A 20312-nucleotide genomic window follows, 5' to 3' on the forward strand; every position below is an offset into this window, starting at 1 on the left:
CTTTCCCTAGCCGTATGTTATGTGGATACCCTTCTCAGTCCTGGTGCTCTCTGCTGGGGGGGGCCCAGCTTGAGAATTATACCCCAGAGTTCTCATTAGCAACCTCCCACAGATGAAATATCTCTCCAGAACTTCAGTCGCTATCTGTAGGAGCCTAGCCAGCCCTTTCACGCTTCTGCCCCTCCTACCAGTCTCTGTGCTGTCTCCACGTTCAAGTCTTTGGTTATCAGGGTTCTCTCCAGTGAGTCTTCCGTTGATTATTCAGGAAGTTTTTCTGTATTTTAGTTGTAATTCCAGTTTGGTCCTGGGAGCATGTCTGTGCAGCATCCACTTACTCCACCGCCTTATTTAATCTCTCCTCCTAGGGATAAGCAAATTCAGTTCAGCAGGATGAGATTTCTTATCTAAGACTAATCTCATAGATTTGAGATGATAGAAAAAGCAGTGGGGAATGTTAGCGGCAGAAATGGAATATTGGGGACCAGCTACAATTATAAGAAATATTAATCATGCTCTGTTAACCATGATGGCTCTAATTTGATTAGAGAAAGTGCATTCTAACCTGGCTAAGAGCTGTATACCTGGGACATGGGAGCTAATATAGGAATGCAGTCCATCCTCCTTTCCTGAGAACTACCTATCATTATGGGAAGATTTACAACCTCGTGGCTGAAATAGTCTAGTCCTAGAGGCACCCACTATTTATAGCCCCAAGCCCCTATTGCCTGTAATCTTGTTCTGGGGCACCCACCTTCTGTGACCCCCCTATCCCAGCCCGCATGGGATGTAATCTGTAATGATTATACTGTGCCTATTTTCCCATGCTTGTAATTCCTACTTTCCACATAATCTTTGTCCTTCTACCCAATATTAACAACTGGCTTATAGCCAGAATCGGTTTGGCTCAGTGGATAGAGCATCGGCCTGTGGACTGGAAGGTGCCGGGTTCGATTCCGGTCCAGAGCATGTACCTTGATTGTAGGTATATCCCCTGTAGGGGCTGTGCAGGAGGCAGCTGGTCGATGTTTCTCTCTCATGGATGTTTCTAGTTCTCTATCCCTCTCCCTTCCTCTCTGTAAAAAAATCAATAAAATATATTTTAAAACAAACAAACGAAACAAAACAAAACAAAAAACTGGCTTATAGGGAGAGGCAGAGCAGATTTTTGTGGATGACCTGCTGCTCTCCCATACAGCTGGCATTACTAGAATAAATTCTCATATGATTCAACCTTGTCTCTGCTTAATTGGCTGAAGTAGTGACAGGCACTCTGGACCCTTTGGTTGTCTGGTTACAAAAACAAATAAGATGATGTTTTCCAACCCACTTATTGATAGGTGGCAGGGTCAGGAGTGTCCAGAGCCTATCCTAGCAGCTCAGAGTGCAGGGAACCCATTTCCATCAAAGGACCACCCTCCCACACACACACACACACACACACACACACACACACCACTCAGACTGGGGACAATTTAGACACACCAATTCACCTCACATGCACATCTTTTGGATGTGGAAGGAAACCAGGGAACCTGGAGAAAACCCATGCAGACATAGGGAGAACATGGAAACCACACAGATGGTGGCCCAGCCAGGAATTGATATTTTTATTCTCATCAGTTAAAACAGCATCAAACAAAATGACACCTTGAGGACCTGCTATAGTAGAGCACTGAGAATAGAAGAAATGTATAGGAAGAGGGTGTTTTCCTTTACCCTACTTCTCAGCAAGAACTGGATGGCTCAGGAAAGTGATCAGGGTAAGTTTGATTCAATGGAGGAAGCTTCCAGTATCTCATCCTTCAATTTTGCCATACAGTTCGTAGATTGTTCCAGCAAATAGGGTACTAAAGAAGTGTGTGTATTTTAATATATCTGTATATATTTTATTGATTTCAGAGAGGAAGGGAGAGGGAGAGAAAGAGATAGAAATATCAGTGATGAGAGAGAATAATTAATTGTCTGCCTCCTTTACACTGGGGATAGAGCCTGCAACCCAGGCATGGGCCTTGACCAGGAATCAAACCGTGACCTCCTGGTTCATAGGTTGATGCTCAACCACTGAGCCACACCATTAGGCTAAAGGAGTTTTTTAAGAGGCAGAATGGGTGATAGTCTCCCCCAAGGGTGCTATAAATAGAATAGCTGCTTGAGCAAAGAAAGGTTTTCTGTGTATACTTGAGGGAACGGATTCTAAAATAAATTAATTGGTCCTGGCTGGATAGCTCAGTTGGTTAGAGCATTGTCCAAATATGCCAAGGTTGTAGGTTCAATCCCTGGTCAGGGCATATTCAAGAAACAACCAATGAATACATAAATAAGTAGAACAACAAATAGATGTTTCTCTCTCTCTCAAAAATATCCATCCATCAATCAATAAATTAATTAAAAGAATAAATAACCCACAGTCTATGCAGGGCTACACTCCCCACAGACCTCTGAGAGATACACGAGTCCGTAGGCCTTGGCCCATGTGCAAGAAGGACACAGGTCCCACCAATACTCTGGCAAACAGATGGAAAGAGAGAGAACACAGTCCACTGCAGGAGAGGGAGAGGAGAAGACGGATGCTCTGCTGGTTATGCCAGCTGAACCCAGGACCCAGGGGCAAAGGCTACTTGGTTTCCCCACCAGCAAAAGCAGGGGCAGTAAGATTCACTCCTGTCCTGGCAGAAGGGTTCATAGGATGGTGGGCAAACCTGGCTCCCTGCCCACTTGTCCCTTTCAGGGAGGGAGGAAGGTGAAGCTGACCAGGTACCTATTGTGGCCACGGCTCCAGTTACTCCGCCCTCCTGCCTACTCTGTCTGGGAGGGGAGGGGCCAGGGCTCCAGCAGAAGGTTGGGATGATGCGTGAGGCCTGGCTTCCACTCCGAGGGAAGAGGAAGGCGTGGTGTGTGGGAGCAGGAAATGGCCGGCTGCTGGGCTAAGGAGGGAGCATTGTAGCGGCAGGACAAGGCTGGTGTGGAGAGGACAGCCATAGGGTCAGAATCAGACATCAAACTCCACGGAAATGCTGCCGCATGACAGGACCTGGCTTTAGAAAAGAATTCCAGGCCGAAACTGGTTTGGCTCAGTGGATAGAGCATCAGCCTGTGGACTGAGGGGTCCTGGGTTTGATTCCGGTCAAGGGCATGTACCTTGGTTTCGGGCACATCCCCAGTAGGAGGTGTGCAGGAGGCAGCTGATCGATGACTCTCTCTCATCGATGTTTCTAGCTCTCTATCCCTCTCCTTTCCTCTCTGTAAAAAAATCAATAAAATGTATTAAAAAGAAGAAGAAGAAGAAGAAGAAGAAGAAGAAGAAGAAGAAGAAGAAGTAGAAGAAGAAGAAGAAGAAGAAGAAGAAGAAGAAGAAGAAGAAGAAGAAGTAGAAGAAGAAGAAGAAGAAGAAGAAGAAGAAGAAGAAGAAGAAGAAGAAGAAGAAGAAGAAGAAGAAGAAGAAAGAAAGAAAGAAAGAAAAGAATTCCAGGAAAGCAGCCCATTTGGAGAATTATGACTGTGGAAGCAAACTCGGGGCCCACAGACAGCCAAGAAAGTGAAGCCCCTTAAATGACAGCAGCTGGGGCACCACCCCCCAAGGGCTGATGGGGAGTGGGAAGCGATCCTAGCATGCACTGGATCTCTTTATCCAGAGACTGAGGGGGACGCTGAGCGCAGGCAGTCACTGATGGAGGTGACACTGAACACGCAGGCCTAGCATGCTGGCCTGGCCCAGAGGCCTGCCACGGAGGAAAAGGGACAGCAATCCAAGAGGCAGCCTCTTTGCCAACCCCCAGGCCTTGCCTTTCCTCCAACCTGAGCCAGGATAAAATTCACAGGAGACAGACAGGCTGGCCCTGCCTGGCAGGGCTTTGCGTCTGCCATAGCACAGGCTGGCCTGGGCCCAGAGCCTACCTGTTGCTAAATCCAGATTCCTGAGGTGCCAGTTTCCTTGTGTCTGGCCGTAGGCTCAGTTGGCTTTTTGGACCCTGTGCTGTGGCCTCAGAGGGCCTTAGGGATGAGGAAGCAGGCAGAGCCGGATCTTAGCTAAGGTGTTACAGGTAACAGGGCCACACGTAGGGGGCAGATATCCAAGGGGAAGGAGACTGTCGAGGACTTGGGGCCCTGCGGCCCCTCCCACAGCCAGGAAAACCCTCCCAGTATGCTCACGGGGGTGGTGTTCCATAAAGACAGGCGCACAAAGGGGAGCAATGGTGGAGGCAACCTGGGGTCTCAGCAGCCTCCGTGGTCCCAGGGCTCCTGCTGAGACCATCCATCCAGACTCCAAGCTCCGCCAGGCCCACCCCCACCCTGTGGTTTGCTAGCATAGCTAGAGAAGACAGCCACTCAGTGGGGGAACTCGCTGCTCACAAATATTTTCTTTTTAAAAAATATATTTCATTGATTTTTTACAGAGAGGAAGGGAGAGGGCTAGAGAGTTAGAAACATTGATGCGAGAGACACCGATTCAGCTGCCTCCTGCACACCCCTTCATGGGGATGTGCCCGCAACCAAGGTACATACCTTTGACCGGAATCAAACCTGGGACCTTTTAGTCCGCAGGCCGACTGAGCCAAACCGGTCAGGGCCACAAATATTTTCATACCCTAACAGTTAGTCAGTGGTCGGCAAACTCATCAGTCAACAGAGTCAAATATCAACAGTACAACGAATGAAATTTCTTATGAGAGCCAAAATTTTTAAACTTAAACTTTATAGGTAGGTACATTGTTATTAACTTAATTAGGGTACTCCTAAGCTGGCCTTTGCTAAAAACTCAAGGGGCCAAAGAGCCACCTGTGGCTTGCGAGCCGCAGTTTGCCGACCACTGCCCTAATCATTTCAACCTCATAATGTGCCAGATGTGTTACCATCCTCTGAGAGGTCACAGATAATTAACTAGAGATGGCTGGCGTCCCTGGGCAGTGACCATATTTAACCACTAATGCCTGGCATGTAAAGGGGCTCAAACAGTGTGGACGGAATGAAGGAGGGACTTGTCCCAAGTCACCTGGCAATGACAGGTGGTGTGACGGAGCTTCAGCCTCCGGACTCAAACCCGGTGCCCTGTCCACCGTCCCCATCTCCTCCCACTCAGGATGCTGGAGGAGAGAAGGCAGGCGGACTGCAGACTGTGGCCAGGCCCAGGAGGCGGGAGGGAGCTGGCCGCTGTGCCAGGTCAGAGTATGCGAAAGAGCCCTGCCTCTGGACACTCTGAGTCATATTTAAGGGAAAGCCTCCCACTGCGCTCTCTCCGGTATATTCCCTCTGCTGGGGTGCGGGGCCTGGAGGGAACTCTGCACCATCCGGGGAAAACTGAATTCATGCCCAGCCGGTCTGGCTCAGCGGATAGAGTGTCAGCCTGCGGACTGAAGGGTCCCGGATTCAATTTTGGTCAAAGGCGTATGCCCGGCTTCATCCCCAGGAGGCGGCATGCAGGAGAGGCTGATCAATGATTCTCTCTTATCATTGATGTTTCTCTCTCCCTTCCTCTTTGAAATCATTAAGAATATTTTTTACAAAAAAGGAGGAGGGGGAGGGGAGGGGGAGAAGGGGGAGGAGGAGGAAAGAAAACTGAATGTGTGTCCAGCTGCCCCTCTCCTGGCTGGCTCCACGGGCCCAGGGCCGAGCAGGCTGACCCCGCCCGGGGGGCCGGCGGCCCGCAGCGCCCTCTAGCGCGGGCGGCGGGTGAGCGGCTCCCGGGCGGCGGGAAGCGGGATTGGGGGTGCGGGAGGCGGAGCCAGAGGGCGGGGGAGCCTGCGAGAAACTGGCGGCCTTCGGCGGCTTCCCGGCCCGGGAAATGAGCCCCGGTCCGCGGCCGCAAACAGGAAGCGGAGCTGCAACAAAGAGCGCGGGGGGCGGGGGCGGGGGCCGGACCTCCGGGGCGCGGGCGGCCGCGGCAGGTGGAGGGCGCGGGGCGCGCACCGCCTTCTTCCGCCGCCGATCGCCTCCGGGCCGGAGGGATCCGCCGGGCCGCGGGGTCGAACCGGGAGCTGGACGCGAGGGAGGGCGCGGCCGCCCCGGGAAGCCGGCGGGACCTCCCAGCGCATCCTCCCCGCGGGACGGGACAGTCATCGCGCCCGGAGTGAGTCACTTCCCCCCTTTCCCGGAATGCGGCGGCCCGGGGGGTGAGGAGGGGCCGGCCGCGGGTCCTGGGGACCCACGCGGAGACGGGGGTGCTGCAGGGAGGGGAGAGCCCGGGGGTCCCCTTAGGGGTGGAGCATCCATACTGCCCTAGTTTGCTCCAGTGGCTTCCTTTAGCTGGAATCGGGGGAGGTCGGAGCCACTCCTTTCTTGTACCCCTGACCGGTCTGACCGGGCCCTGTGGCAGCAGAGGGCACCGGGGCTGAGCAAGCAGGATAAAGGCATTCATTCTTTCTTCTGCACAGCGTCTCCCTGACTCACCTCCCTGCAGTGAGAGCCAGGTGTTTCCCAGCCACTGGCCCTGGAAAAGCAGCTGTCCTCAGAGCTGGAGGTCACTGTGGGGTCAGACTTATCCTGTGGGCAGGGCTGCCTGCCTCCTGGCTGCTAAGGAACTGCTACGCTCTGGATTCTCTTGTGAAACACCCGTGCTGATTACACATGGGCATCTGCTAAGCCCAGCGTGCACTCCACCGTGAGCCTAGAGCCGTCACCTGGCCTTGCTCCTGCCAAGCCCGGGAGCCCTCCTGTGCCCCTGGACACTCCATCAGGAGGGTCTTTGGGGCCTTACCTATGAGAAGGGGCTGGACCCCCAGGAAGGGACCTGGGAATCCTGGGGAGAGAGGGGCTTCCACTGAGGTCTGTTCACACCCCGAGGGCCTGGCCAGCTCCTGCCATGTCCACAGCGGCAGAGACTGGCATGAGCTACAAGCTGGAGCCGCCCAGACCGCTTTCCCCGGAAAGCTGGTGTGGTGGGCTCTCCCAGCTCTCTGTCCAGGGACGTGGTCGACAAACTGCGGCTCGCGAGCCACACGCCGCTCTTTGGCCCCTTGAGTGTGGCTCTTCCACAGAACACCACGGCCTGGGCGAGTCTATGTTGAAGAAGCGGCGTTCGAAGAAGTTTAAGTGTAAAAAATGTGACTCTCAAAAGAAATCTCAATCGTTGTGCTGTTGACTGATGAGTTTGCCGACGACCGGTCTAGGGCAGCAGAGCCGGCGAGGGGTCAGCCGGCCAGCGCTCTCCAGGGCTCGGAGGCGCTGGCAGCCCGTGCCGCCCAGCACGGCCTCGCGGTGTGGACGTGCAGGCCTGCGGGTGTCCTACCTGTCCCCCACATGGGAGCCTCGTCATCTGGCCTGCGTGTCCCAGCCCGGTTTCCCCCGCCCCCCAGGGTCCGGGAGCCGCTTTCCTGTTTCATTTTGGGCAGGAAGAGTGAGGTCGTGTTGTTCTTCCCCCCGCTGCCGGCTCGGCTGTGGGAACGGTTCCCTGAATGCTTTCCTGTTTGATACCCTGTGTGTGCAACAAGGGAACAGGGACCAGCGAGGGGGCGTGGAGCTGTGCGGGCCGGGAGTGGGCTGAGCCCGGTCTCTGGCTCCCTGGGCTCTGGCGCAGGCACCCAGATTAGGGGCAGGCGAGCTGTGTGTGTGGCAGGGGAAAGAGGGAAAAGGAGGCGAATAGCACTGCATACACGGGGACTCCACTGGGAGCTTCTGGAGGCTCTGTTTTGCCTTCCTGTGGACAGGCTGAGCCCTGGGAGCATCTGCTCAGCTTTCTGTCAATGGCTCTCCCCCCGCCCCCGCCCCCCCCCCCCCCATCATTTGCTCTCCATGGGGTATGTCTGTGGCTGTAAAAAGGACTGTGGCAGCCTAGGACCATTCTGCACCTGAGAGGAAACTAGGCATAAAGTTGAGCCTGGCAGTTCCCTCATTAGTGTCTCGGCCAAAGAAACCTGGACTCAGGAAGGCCACCCTCCCCTCCTCCTCCCCTCCCTGCTGCCCAGGTGCCCAGACTCAGCTCTTGTCCGGCTGCAAGGAGGACAGGCCAAGGCGAAGCTCCCCTCCCCCAGACCGGCGCCCGCTGGGGCGGGAAGAGAGAGCGGTGCCAGTCCCCCTAAACCCCGCCTCGGCAGGAAGGAGGACCAGATTCTCCGTGTTCAGAGCCTCCATTCCCCAACCACGGAATCCTTTCAGAAAGAGGGAAACAGGCAGGACTGTCCTCTTCCCCCAAACGCCTGTACCCCCCAGGCCGACTTTGGAGCCCATGAGCTCTTTCAGACTTGAGAGAAGAGGGGGACGGATTTAGGTCAGAGGGCACATCACCCGAGGAGGGCTGGGAGCACAAGGAGGACGGAGAGCCACAGACAGCCTCCAGCCGCCAGGCAGGGAAGGCGGCCGAGGCTGGGGCCTGGATGGGCGAGGCCTGGGAGGGAGCAGAGCCTGGAGCACGGCGGGCCAGGCCCAGTGTGTGCAGAGGGCCAGGGGACACTCTGAGTGCGTACCACCGGCCGCAGTACGGGGAGCGGAGTCAGGCTGGGACAGGATTCCACTCGGCCATCACAAAGACAGGACCCGAGAAGTAATAAACTCCTATACACATCTGTTCCATATTATAAATACACATTATATACAAAATAATGTTATAAAATGTAGAAATGTCAGTGCTTCTGGTTCTTAAATTATCGAAATACTAGACTCCAAAATAAACTACAAAAAAAAACAAACAAAATAAAAACTCATATTATTGATTTCTGAAGATCCGCTAGGGGCAGTAGTGGGCATGGGGGGAGCTCAGGCTCCAGGCCACAGGAATGGGCCTGCGGGAGGAAAGGGCCTGGGTGATGACACCCCGATTTCTCCCTCCTGGCATTTCCAGCCTCACCGCCCTGAGCTCCCTCGTCGGGCCTGGCACCCTGGCTGGCCTCCACCTGTCTGCTCCCAGGAGCCCAGAGGCACCCAAAGCCAGAGGCTGCAGAAGCCAGGCAGGGCTTACCCGCGTTCTGCCCAGTGGGCCTGGCCCAGGGAGGGCTGGGTGGTGTTCTGAAGAAGGCCCAGACGCAGCGGTTGGAGGCACGTGGGCAGAAAGTGCTCCTCCCACTTTGGGTGCTCACCTCACCTGCAGGGCAACCCCTGCCAACAGCCACACCTGGTGGTTTCCTGGCCCCCGGACGGCCCTGCCCTGACCGGCCTCCTCTCTCCTCTCTGATCCGGACCCAGCTGTCACCACGGAGCCTGAGCCAAAGGCACTTTTGGAAACACAGATGCCAGCGGAGGCCGCGGCGGCTCCGGGCCCTGCGGGACCACTGCCACGCGCCCTGGAACACAGGCCGGACTCCGAAGGAGCCCTCTGAGCCCACGTGGCACCCCTCCTCCTCTCCGTTCCCCTGGCTGTGCGGCTGCCAATCTGATGCCAGGCAGACACCCAACGGTGCGGAAGGTACTGCATCTCTTGGCAAGTGCTCAGTCTGTCCAGTTCATGCCATTCCGTCTTCCTCCTGAGAGCAGCACGTTGCATATTAAAATGTCCCGTCCAGGATGCAATGTAAACAATGCAGAAGGAAGGTCCAGCCGCGGGGCGAAGCTGGGATGTCCTGGGAGGCTTCTCCTTATACCTGGGGAGCACGGGGAGGGTGGGAGAGTGGGTTACCTGGCGCACAAAGCCCCCCCGCCGTGGCCGCCCTGGGCCTCCCTGGGAGAAGCCAATAGGGCGGACGGGGTGAAGGGGAGGTAGGGCAGCCCCCTGATCTCCTGTCCCAGCACGGGCACATGCCTGGGGGCCTGTGCTCGTAAGTGGGCCAATGGAGGCGGCCAGGGAGAAGGGGCAGGAGGCACAGGCAGCCACCCGTGCCCGCCGGCAGCTGGGAAGCAGCGCCCGGGAGCTGGCCGGGTGCCAGGCCGCCGGGCCCCGCGCTCACAGCGGGAAGAGACCAGGCAGGGCTCACCGGCACAGCTCCTGTTTCACACCCGCTGTTGCAAGGAGACGAGCAGGGACCCGAGAGCCACGGAGCCTGGCCTGCCAAGGAAGGGTCCTGACCCACCCAGAGGGGCCCCCAAGGTCAAGAGTGCCCAGGCCACTGTCCCAGCCCCGAAGGCAGGCAGGGCCAGGCGGGAGGGGCAGGCGAGCCCCGCACTCACCTCGGTGGCAATGACACATTCGTTCCTCTCCTCTGATATCAAACACACGGACTGATACATGGAGTCCCTGGGGGAGCATATCGCTGATATCCGACACTCCGGCTTTTCACTGAGGGAACACAAGACCGGTCGCTGAGGGAGGTATGGGGAGAGGGCGGGGGGGGGGGGGGGGGCACTAACCCGGACCCTGGAGAGCCAAAGGGCACTGGCAGGAGTGGCTCTGGGAGGAGAAGACACAGGGACTGGGGATGCCCAACATTGGCCAGGGGGCAGGTAGGAACCCCGGTCTTATCCGAGGGTCCAGGCCTGGCGAAGGCCAGCACTGCCGCTAGAGGCAAGCCGTGACAGAAAGCCGGAAGTCCCAAGAGGCACAATGTGGGCACCTGACCTTGTGAATGAATGAATGAATGCATGCATGAGAGGGACAAAGACCCCTGGCGGAACTTTTGTTGGAAAATCAGTAGCAAAACCCCATTTGCTAAAGAGCCGGCAGTGGCTTGGTGCTGAGGGGGCCCAGCGGCCAGGCCCCGGCCTGCAGGCGCTCTCACCTGTGTAACCGCAAGGGCGCCTTCTCCCCTAAGCTCTTGTCGCTGTGGGAGAACTTCCCCAGCAGCGGCCCCCGCCCCAGGGGGCCTGGGGCCAGATTGTAGTCCAACGTGTGGTTCTGCTGTTTGCCACAGTTGGACTTGTCCAGGCCACAGTCCACTTCCAGCTCCTTCTTCTGGTTCGTGTTCTTGAGCTGGGCGGCGGGGATCAGGTTGTCCTTCTGGAAGTCCGACACGTTGTTCATGGCCTCCCTGCCGCCGCCGTCCGGCCGCCGGAGCCGCAGCTGCCGCACGGCCACCGCCACCATGCCCAGCAGCACCAGCACCACCACCAGCCCCGCGCCCAGGGAGACAGCCACCCAGGGGAAGCTGGGTGGCACGCTCACAGGGAACTCGCAGCGGCCGCCCGCGAAGCCGTAGGCACAGTTGCAGACGAAGCTGTCGGGGGCGCGGCCGGGGTAGCAGGTGGCCCCGTTGAGGCAGGGTCCCGAGGCGCAGGCGTGGGCGCCGGGGGGCACCTCGCACAGCCGGCCGGAGAAGCCGGCGGGGCAGGCGCACACCAGCCCGCTCTTCAGGTCATGGCAGGTGCCGCCGTGGGCACAGGGGCTGCGGGCGCAGTCGCTGATGCGGAGCTCGCAGCGGGTGCCCGTGAACCCGGGGCGGCAGCGGCACAGGCGGGCGGGGTCTCGGTTCAGGCACTGGCCCCCTGTGGGCACACACGGGGCACGGGTCAGCGATCGGCCGCTTGCGAGCCCCGCCGGTGCAGAGGGTGAGAGCCCGGGTCCTTCTGCCCAGGTCACAGCTCCCCACCGAGGGACCCTGCGCGGAGGGTCTGAGGCCCGGAGCGGAGGGGACCCTGGCTGCTGCGCCTTCGTGGGCTCAGGAATAAACACCACCAGCTTCTCCCGGAGCTTTACGGGAGAATCGGCCCGATGAGCGGGGGCCTGAATCTCAGCTGTCTCTAGCTGTGGGTCTGGCACCTGCTGCTTCACCTTTCCCTAAGCCTCGGTTTCCCTGTGTGTTAAGTTGGAGTCCCATGCTGTCCCCTCCACGGGAGACCCCTGAGGGTGAGGGGGGGTGATGCCTGAGGGCAGGCGCACATGCCTGGTGCATAGGAAATGTTCAAACAAATGTAAGTGTCACTGCTTCACCTAATCCTCACAGCCACGAAAGGCAGAGGCCAGGCCTTCAATTTCCCATCCCGTGACGGAGACCGTGGCCCCAGGGATTCGCTGAGTGACTAGCCGGACAGCAGACGCCATCGCAGCCCTCCCAGCTCCTTTCCAGCTCCCGGGGCTTCCCCGGGCACAGTGCGGCCACCGGCCTCAGCGGAGTCACCGGGAGGCCAAGGAGACAGATACCCAGCATGCTTTGCATCCCCAAAGATGCTGACCGTTCCCGGAGCCTTGTGCCACCCCAGGCTCGTGCGGCCGGCCGTGCAGCCAGGCGAGGTCTTCAGCAGCAGGGCCCCGCCTCCCCAGCCTCCCTGGGGGAGGACAGGCGGCTCCAACATCCCTTTCTCCAGCCCAGGGCTTCCTGAGGGGGGAGAGAGGCCACCCCAGCAGGGACAGGGCTCCGATGGGAATAGGAATAGAAGCCACTCAGGATACACGCCGCTCCTTCTCCTAAGGCCCGCACCCACTGCTAACCTGCTCCTCTTCCAAAGCTACCAGCTGACCCAGCAAGCCCGTCACCTCCCAGAGCAGAAGGGGGCCCAGGTCAGCCTGCCTGGGTGACAGACAAGGCCTCTCTCCTCTCCTGACTCTCCCTCGCCAGAAGGCTCTCAGGGCGGGTTAGCAAGACAGCAGGACGCACCGTTGGCACACGGGTTGCTGGTACACCTGTCCACTTTCTTCTCGCAGTTGGAGCCCGTGAAGTCGGGAGGGCACTCGCAAGCGTAGCTGGTGCCCTGGCTGCGCTCCCGGCAGGAGCCCCCGTTGAAGCAAGGGGAGTTGGCGCAGCTCAAGCTGCTGGTCTCACAGTGCGCGCCGTAGTAGCCCGGGGGGCACACGCAGTGGTAGCCGTCCTCCTGGTCCTGGAGAGACGCCAGGAAAAAGGGCCGAGGTCAGGCGCTGGGGCGGGGGTGTGCGGCGGGGTTAGCTCCCGCATGCCCCCAGGGCCTGCCTGCGGCCGCCTGGAGTGAGAAGGCACGGGAACCACCCGGCCAGACCCCCCGCGCCAGCCTGGGCCTCACCTTGCAGCTGCCTCCGTTGCGACAGGGGTTTCCGTCACACTCGCTGAGCTTCAGCTCGCAGTCCACGCCGGTGTAGCCGGGGCGGCAGGTGCAGGTGTAGCTCCGCTGCCCGCTGTTGGAGCAGGTGGCCCCGTTCTTGCACGGGGAGTGGTGGGTGCAGTAGTTGAGATCTGCAGAGACAGGAGCCGGCCAGCTGAGCAGAGCCAGGGAATCAGCCCCACCTCCGGGCTGCTTGCAGTGTGCGTTCACTGCCTGTGTTTGGCCCCGAGGCCCCGGCTCAGTGTTCGGGGGCCCCAACACCCTTCCTCCTCCCCAAAGGAGTCCTGAATTGAAGCACCTGGACGCATACGTGGCCAGTGCAGCCAGTCAACGCTGAAAAACACAGGTGACAGCCGCCTGCCGGGTGAGCTCACAGACAGCGCAGGCAGGGTAGAAGGTAGGCGAGGAAGAGGAGTGGAGGGCACGGCACGTGTTTAGGAGGAAGGCAGAAAAGGCTTCGCGGAGGAGGGGAGGCTGAGAGAAGCCGCTTGAACAGGTGGAGATGGTAGAGAGCCACCGTAAGCAGTGACGACATTTTTTTTAAAGGGGAATTCATGAGGAGGGTATTTTGAAACGTAAGTGTTTGTTTTCCTATTTGGGAAGGACAGGGAGGGAGAACCAGACAGAACAAATATTGGGACTGTGAGGGCTGTATTTGCATGCGATGAGTATATGACTGTGTCACCTGTGAGCAAATGTGGGCAGAGGAGAGAGAACACGCTTGTGTGTGTCTGTGTGTGTGTGTGTGTGTGTTTGCCGGGAGGGGTAGAAAGCAATACGCCCACAAAGAATACAGGGGCTGAATTCTGAGCCCTTGGTGCCGGCGAGGCAGGGCCTGGGCAAATTCTTTCCTGGCAAGCCCTCTGCCTACCCTACCCAGACTTGTGCTGGTGTTTCCATGGCAGCAGCCACCCCATTTGCCCCTGAAAACGGGAGGCACATGCTGCAGCTGGCTCCCAGGATGAAAGAGATAAAGGAGCCCTCCTCCATAGCTGGAGCTGGCAGACCCCAGCGCGGCCCGAGGAGCGGCCGGACCCGCCAAACACCAGGAAGAGGCAGTGTGGGCTCGGGCAGCTGCCTGGCAAGTGCAGCCGAGGATGAACAAGGGCGACTGTTCCTGCCCACACTGCAGAGTCAGTTAGATGCCACTCCGCCCGGCGCCCGCGCACACGGCCTCAGGCAGCTGGTGGGCACACCTCACCAGACAGCTGTGTAGGGGAGCACTGCTCAAACAGCCCCGGCAGGTAAGCAAACACTTAGGGGGTTAATAGGTAACTGAGGTCGAAGGAGGAACTAAGCCCAGCATCCCTCTCTCTATCTGGCCTTACTAGAATTTTTTTTTTTTTTTTAATGTTTTTGTTGATTTGAGAGAGAGAGGAAAGGAGAGGGAGGGAAACAGAAACCTCCATGAAAGAGGAACCTGATGGTCTGCCTCCTGAACGCGCCCGTACTGGGGATCGAGTCCACAACCCGCACATGTGCCCTGACTCTGACCTCTTGCGCTTGGGACCACGCTCACCCACCTGAGCCACACCCGCCAGGGCATGGCCTTACTAGGATGTGTGAGTGCAACCTCAGTTGTCACCCTCTGGGCTTCTCCAGCCACCCTGCCTCCTCAGCAGCGGACGAGAAGCACCCCCAACTTATTCTAGGCTGGTTGTGAAGATCTGTGAGAGCCCCAAGCTCCCGGAAGGATAAGGGAAAGCCAGCTCGGCGGTCACCCCGTAAGAAGGGCCCAGGTGATACCTCTGTCCCCCCCCCCCCGCTTGCCCATCTCTCCCACCCCCTCTGCACCCTCTCTTTGCCCCCACTCACCCTGGTCACAGAACAGGCCGCCCCAGCCCTCCTCACAGGTGCATTGCCAGGGGGTGGTGCAGGTGCCGTGGCTGCAGCCGTGGTGGGGGATGCATTCGGTGCACAGCCGGCCCTGCCAGCCCGGGCGGCAGCTGTGAAACAAAAGGAAAGCTGAGGTGAGCTGGTGGCCTGGCCCAGGGATGTCCCTGGCCCACTTCCTGTCCCCTACTCACGTGCACTCCCCCGGCTTGCTGCAGTAGCCGTTCTGTTCATGGCAGCCAGAGAGGCAGACGGCTGAGGAAAGAGAACAGCGCTGGGTGAGGGTGGGATGCCAACGCCTCTGGGCCCTCTCCCCCTATCCTGGCCTTGGGGGTGCCCCCAGCTCTCCTGGCCTCACGCCCCACTCCTGGCCTCTCAGAGGACCCATCGGTGTCTGAAAAGGTGGCACTGGGAAGGAGAGGCCCGGCTGGATGCGATGCACTAATGGGATCCTCACAGGCTTTGGCACCACCGGGAGGAGCTCTCAGACCTCAGACCTGTCCTAAGCACCCCCAGCTGTTCCCGAGGCCCAGCGAGTGAGGAGAAGACACGTTTGGTCTGTTTTTTTGCTCAGCCCGCCCCTCCCCCCCCCCCCCAGGCAAGCGGCAGAGAACTTGGCTGCTTACGCTGTTCGCAGTACTCCCCAGTCCAGCCCGGCAGACAGGCCAGGCTGCCGTCTGGCTGGCACACGTAGTGGCCGAAGTGGTCATTGCGCTTCTTGCACAGGCGTGAGCAGCTGTCCCCGTAGTAGTTGTCGCTGCAGATGACGCGGTACGAGTAGCGCAGCCTTGTCGGGAGAGGGTCGGTCTGCTCGTCCAGTAACCAGTTCTGGCCCACCGCGAGGGAGCCCTGGATGGTGATCTTGCTGATGAGCGCGTTTGGTGGCATGGCCTCTGAAGGGGCAGAGGGCCAGGTCAGGGAAGGGCAGCCTGTCCCCACGGGTGCCAGCAGCTGCTGGTTCAAACCAGTTGTCCAGATGACCCCCACCTGCCAGCAAGCACAGTCCAAAGGAACCCAAAGGTCCCTCTCCTTAGCTGCCCTGTGTGTGTGCCTGGGCAGGGGGCCTGATACTACTCAAAAGGGGGACAAGAGCCCTAGCCAGTCTGGCTGGGTGGGCAGAGAACAACCTGCAGACTGAAGGGTCCCGGGTTCAATTCCAGCCAAGGGCACCTGCACGCGTTGAGGGCTTGATCCCCAGTAAGGGGTGTGCAGGAGGCAGCCCATCAATGATTCTCTCTCCTCATTGATGTTTCTATCTCTCTCTCCCTCTCGCTTCCTCTTCTGAAATCAATAAAAAATATTTTAAAAAAACAAAAGGGGGACAATAGAAGGATGTTAAGATATCCTAGTGTTCTGGAAGCAGATAGGCAGGGGAAAGAGGAAAAGAGGTCAAAATGGAAAATTAAAAAAAAAAAATCAGAAAGAAAGAAAAGCTGTGTAAGAGAGGACCCTGGGAGCAGGGGGTCCCCGGGTGCCCATGCAGGGGTCCTGCCCTCAGAGGTGGGTAATGCTTCTCTTTTTCCTTTTCAAAGTGAGAATTGTTGTGCTGCTGAAATATCCCTTTCCTCTGTGTCAGAACAACATCCCAAAGCCATTATTCCCTTTCCAAAGGAGCGGAATTCGCGAAAGGTGTAAAATACAGGAAGGGGCCCGTCAGCGGCGCTGGCAGCCTCGGCCTTTCTCACCGCCGTGCTCCCCGCGTTCCCACGCCAAAAATAACCCGCAGGAAACGCAATTGTGCTCGGAGTCCAGGCAGCGGGCGGAATCCGAGCGGCCAGCGCGGGGCGCAGCTCCCGGCCGAGCTCAGCGTCCGGCCCCCCGCCCCCTCGCCCCGCACTTCCCCTGCCTGGCCGGCACCTTAACCCTTTCGGCGCTGCGCCGTGTCGCCCCCCAGTGGCGGCGGAGCGAGCTACTCACCTGGCCCCAGGTCCTCTCCGGGCGCGTGCCAAGCCTCGATGATGAGCGAGAAGGTGCCCTGGGAAGCCGGGAGGAGGGGGATGGGAGGGGGAGACAGAGAGATAGCGAGATGAGCACGGGGGTGGTGGGGTGCCTGGTGGCTGCTGCCGGTTTAATTAATTTAATTGCAGGATACAGTTACCGCGCCCGGGTCAACCCAACGGGTCTGCGCACCGCCTCGCGCGCGAGCACGAAAGGCGAGAGGAGCGCCCCGGGCGGGAGGAGGGCTGCAGGATGGGGGAATGCACACGAGGACCTTTCGGAGGCGGGGGGCGCACGGGGGTGATAGCAACCACATCCCAAGAACTGGGCGGAGAGAGGGTGTAGAAGTGGGGAAGGGAGACTGGGGAGAGCCTTTCCAAGGATGGGGGCGGGGGGGGGGGGTTTGAAAGAAAGGATCAGAAGAGAACGCCCCTGGTTTTGTTTTGTGGGAGAGCAAGGACATCTGGGGAGAAGGCTTTGGTACCAGGGATCCCCCCCCTCCCCTCTGGGTTTTCGGGACCTCGCAGCGCGCCCAGGCTGTGCTCACCGGCCAGGTGAAGTTGAAAGGCAACTGGAGAGGGTTGCGTCCGCCGCCGCTGCTGTCGTCCCCGACCACGAAGGAGTTGGTGCCCAGCACAGGTGTGGAGACGCTGCCGAAGGTGCAGGGCCCCGGCGAGACGACGGCTTGGAAGTGCTTGAGGCAGACGCGGAAGAAGGTGCGGCAGCCGGGCTCGCAGGGCAGCCCGCTGGCCAGCACGCCGCGCTGGTTGGAGAACTCCTGCAGCTGCAGCTGGAAGACGCCGGAGCCGGCCGCGCGCTGCGCACAGGGACCGGGGAGGGGGCGTCAGCTCGGCGGGCGCGGAGCGCGGCGGGAGGGGGCGGAGGGGGCGCGGGACGTTACCTGCGGACAAAGTGCCACCAGCAACAGTAGCGCCCAGCCAGACGCGCTACTGGAGGCGGCTGCCATTCCCCGGGGCGTCGCTCTCTCCGCCCGCCCGCCCTGAAGCTGGCTCGGTCCGGGACGCCGCCTCCCCGTGCGTCCCCCCGCGGAGGAGTCTCTGAGAAGCCAGGCTCCGCTCCGAGGCTCCCTGCCGCCGCGGCTCCCCGCTAGGTCCGCTCAGATCGCCGCGGGAGGTAATCCAGGTGAGGGCGGCGGGGCGGCGGCCGCGCTGAGGAGGTGTCCTCCGGCTGATCCCGGGGCTGCAGGCCGGCGGGTGCCCGGGCGCGCTGCACGGAGGCGGAGGGAGCTGCTGCCGCTCCCGGCCTCGGGATCCCAGCCGCGCTCAGCGCCGCTACTGAAACCTGCGCGCCCGGGAGCCTTCCTTATATACATTGGCTCCTCTCCTGGCTGCCTGTCACTCTCCCCTCCCCTCCCGGCCTCTCGCCGCTACAGCCTCAGCGCCGCCGGGAGGGGGCCTCCGCCCCCGCCGTTCCCCCTCCCCGCCAGCCAGTCAGGCTCAGGTCCCCGCCCATCCGCGCCGCTCGCAGCCCCTGGGTCCCCCAGCTCCGCGCGTGCCGGGAGACCGGCCTCCGCCGCCGCGGAGCTCAGCGCGGAGCCCGGGCAGGGGGAGAGTGGGAGGAGGGCCGGGGTGGATGCGAGGAGGGCCGGGGTGAACGGGACGGGAGCGGAGCGGGCGATTCCGGGACGGGAGTGGGGGCGGAGACACGAGGGAGAGTCCTCGGGTGCACGGCGCCCGCAGCCCGCGCTAGTCACCTGCTGCAGGTAAAGAGGACTTATGTCGGGAAAGCGAAACCAGAGCTACAGGACTCCGGTTTCCTGCTTCTTCAGGGAGCTTCTGGAGCCCGTGCCTGACCGGGCCTCCCTCCCCGCCCCCCCCCCGCGCGAGCGCCCACCCACCGCGCCGCCCGGGCGCAGCAGGGAAGCCGGCGGGAGCTCGGACCCTCCCGGTGGCCGCTCGCCGCCTGGAGAGAGGCCAAGCGTCCGAGGGCTCTGCGCCCTCCCTCCCTCCACCTGGTGGGTGTCTCCCTCCCTCGTGGCGGGGGGTGGGCGGGGTGGGGGGCGGGGGGCGTGTGCAGCGCGTGCCTGTCCCCTTCTGTCCCCCTCCTCCCCCGCCGGCGGCGCGTGCCAGCCCGAAGGCGCGCGGTCCCCGCGGGGGAGGGGGCGTGGCCCAGAGGTGGGCGCGGCGGGCGTCAGCTGTATGCTAATGAGCCCGGCCACGCCCCCTCCATCACCTGGCCCCGCTCTGCCCGGCGCCCCCCGCCCCCCCGCCGGCCCGCCGGCGTCCCGACGCTCCGCCGGTGCAGAGAGGAACTCTCCCGGCTCCGGAGCGGATTCAAGTCCAGGTGAAGGGCTGCGGCCGGGCCAACCCGGCCCTCTCCTCCTCGGCGGAGCTGGAAGCCCTCGGACTCCAGGGTTTAGTTTCGGGAGTCTCCCCGGCGGCCCCACTTCTCCGGGCGGCGGCGGTGCAGCTGCTTTCCCGGAACCTTGCGTGATCCCCGGGGACCTGAGCTCGGGGAAGGCCGGCTTCTCCCAATGGGGGAAGGGGGAATGAGGGGGTGCAGGAGAGCCCTCTCTCTCTCTTTCTCTCTCCCCCCCCCTCTTTCTTTCTCTCCCTCCCCCCCTACGCTGAGGGCGGCGGGATGGGGGGAGGACCCCAGTGGCTTCAGCTGTCAGCCCTCCGGAACGGCGATGGCTGTCGTCGGGCGATAAGATCGGGGCGGGGGGAGCTGGGACGCGGTGCGGGCCCGGGAGAGGCTGAGGGGGGCTCGGAGTGGAGCCCAACAGCTGCCTGTGCCGAGCACGGTCTGATCCTTTGACGCGGGGTGGTGGTGAAGGACGGGAGGTGGAGGGTGAGAGAAACAAGAGGCTGAGAGCGTGGGCTGGGGGAGGGGCGAGGTGAAGAGCCGGGCTCCGGGGTCCCCCACGCACGGCCACCCCTCCCAGCCACCATCTGGCGCGAGGGGTTTGGCGTGGGGAGCCGCGGTGGGGCGGGGGCCGGCAGATGGGCCCAGGCTGCGCTCCAGAGTTAATGTAGGTTATGGGCAGGCGGAGGCCCCAGGCCCTGGGGATGCCTCCCAGCCAACCCGGCAAGTGGGGTTTCCATCTTCTCTCTGCCACACTCGGTGGGTCCCTAGACCTACCCAGGGTGCCAAAGAGCGGCCTTCGGCGCTCCCCGAGCGAGCGGACACCCAGCCCCCCCTGCGTCTTGTCCCCTTACCCCAAGTCCTGGCCTGGGGACTCAGGAAGGCTCTGCTCTTCTCTGGCGCTGGAGACTCCAGCCCCACAGGGTGTGCTTAGTACCTGGTAGATCTGAAACACTCTCCTCATACACGCCGGACTAACATGTCCAGAAGCTCTTGGCACACAAAGACCAAACAAAAGCATCACCATTTTCCTCAGAGGCAGGAGACGCAGAGACCCTCTCACCTGAGGAGGGAAGACATCACCACCGATTACGAAGCACCTGTTTGAAATGAATTATCCCACCGGGACTCTGCCGCCCGCTCTGGTACCCACTTGAGCTCCAGCTTTGCCCACTTTTTTATTAAGTATATTTTTATTAATTTCAGAGAGGAAGGGAGGGGGGATAGAAACATGGATGAGAATCATTGATCAGCTGCTTTCTGCACGCCCCCTACAGAGGATTGAGCTGGCAGCCCAGGTATATGCCCTAACCAAAATCGAATTGTGATCTGGTTTGTAGGCTGAAGCTCAACTACTGAGCAACACTGGCCGGGCAAGCTTTGCTCACTTTTGCTGAGCAGGAGGGGCA

At 60.2% G+C, this 20312-nt stretch overlaps 1 protein-coding gene across 1 annotated transcript; it reads right to left on the reverse strand.

Moving 5' to 3' along the window:
- Nucleotides 1-8482: 8482 nt before the first annotated feature.
- DLL4 (delta like canonical Notch ligand 4) lies at nucleotides 8483-17875 on the reverse strand. The gene is made up of 11 exons (XM_084902560.1): nucleotides 17480-17875; nucleotides 17126-17395; nucleotides 16558-16615; nucleotides 15267-15533; nucleotides 14835-14895; nucleotides 14623-14753; nucleotides 12769-12938; nucleotides 12390-12609; nucleotides 10578-11280; nucleotides 10030-10138; nucleotides 8483-9506 (listed from the first exon to the last, which is right to left on the reverse strand). Exons 1-11 carry the CDS (start codon nucleotides 17543-17545, stop codon nucleotides 9501-9503), a joined length of 2061 nt encoding a protein of 686 aa, XP_084758686.1. The 5' UTR covers nucleotides 17546-17875; the 3' UTR covers nucleotides 8483-9500.
- Nucleotides 17876-20312: the final 2437 nt, after the last annotated feature.

The sequence above is a fragment of the Pipistrellus hanaki genome (assembly GCF_964339955.1).
Source record: "Pipistrellus hanaki genome assembly, chromosome: 1".
Classification (NCBI taxonomy): Eukaryota; Metazoa; Chordata; class Mammalia; order Chiroptera; family Vespertilionidae; genus Pipistrellus; species Pipistrellus hanaki.

Excerpts from the sequence above, each read along its gene's own strand:
- DLL4 (XM_084902560.1), bottom strand. The coding sequence starts at position 17,545 with ATGGCAGCCGCCTCCAGTAGCGCGTCTGGCTGGGCGCTACTGTTGCTG. Across the intron at positions 15,534-16,557 it reads CGGAGAGGACCTGGGGCCAG|AGGCCATGCCACCAAACGCG; the intron begins GTGAGTAGCTCG and ends CTGCCCCTTCAG. Across the intron at positions 12,610-12,768 it reads GCAACGGAGGCAGCTGCAAG|GACCAGGAGGACGGCTACCA; the intron begins GTGAGGCCCAGG and ends GCGTCTCTCCAG.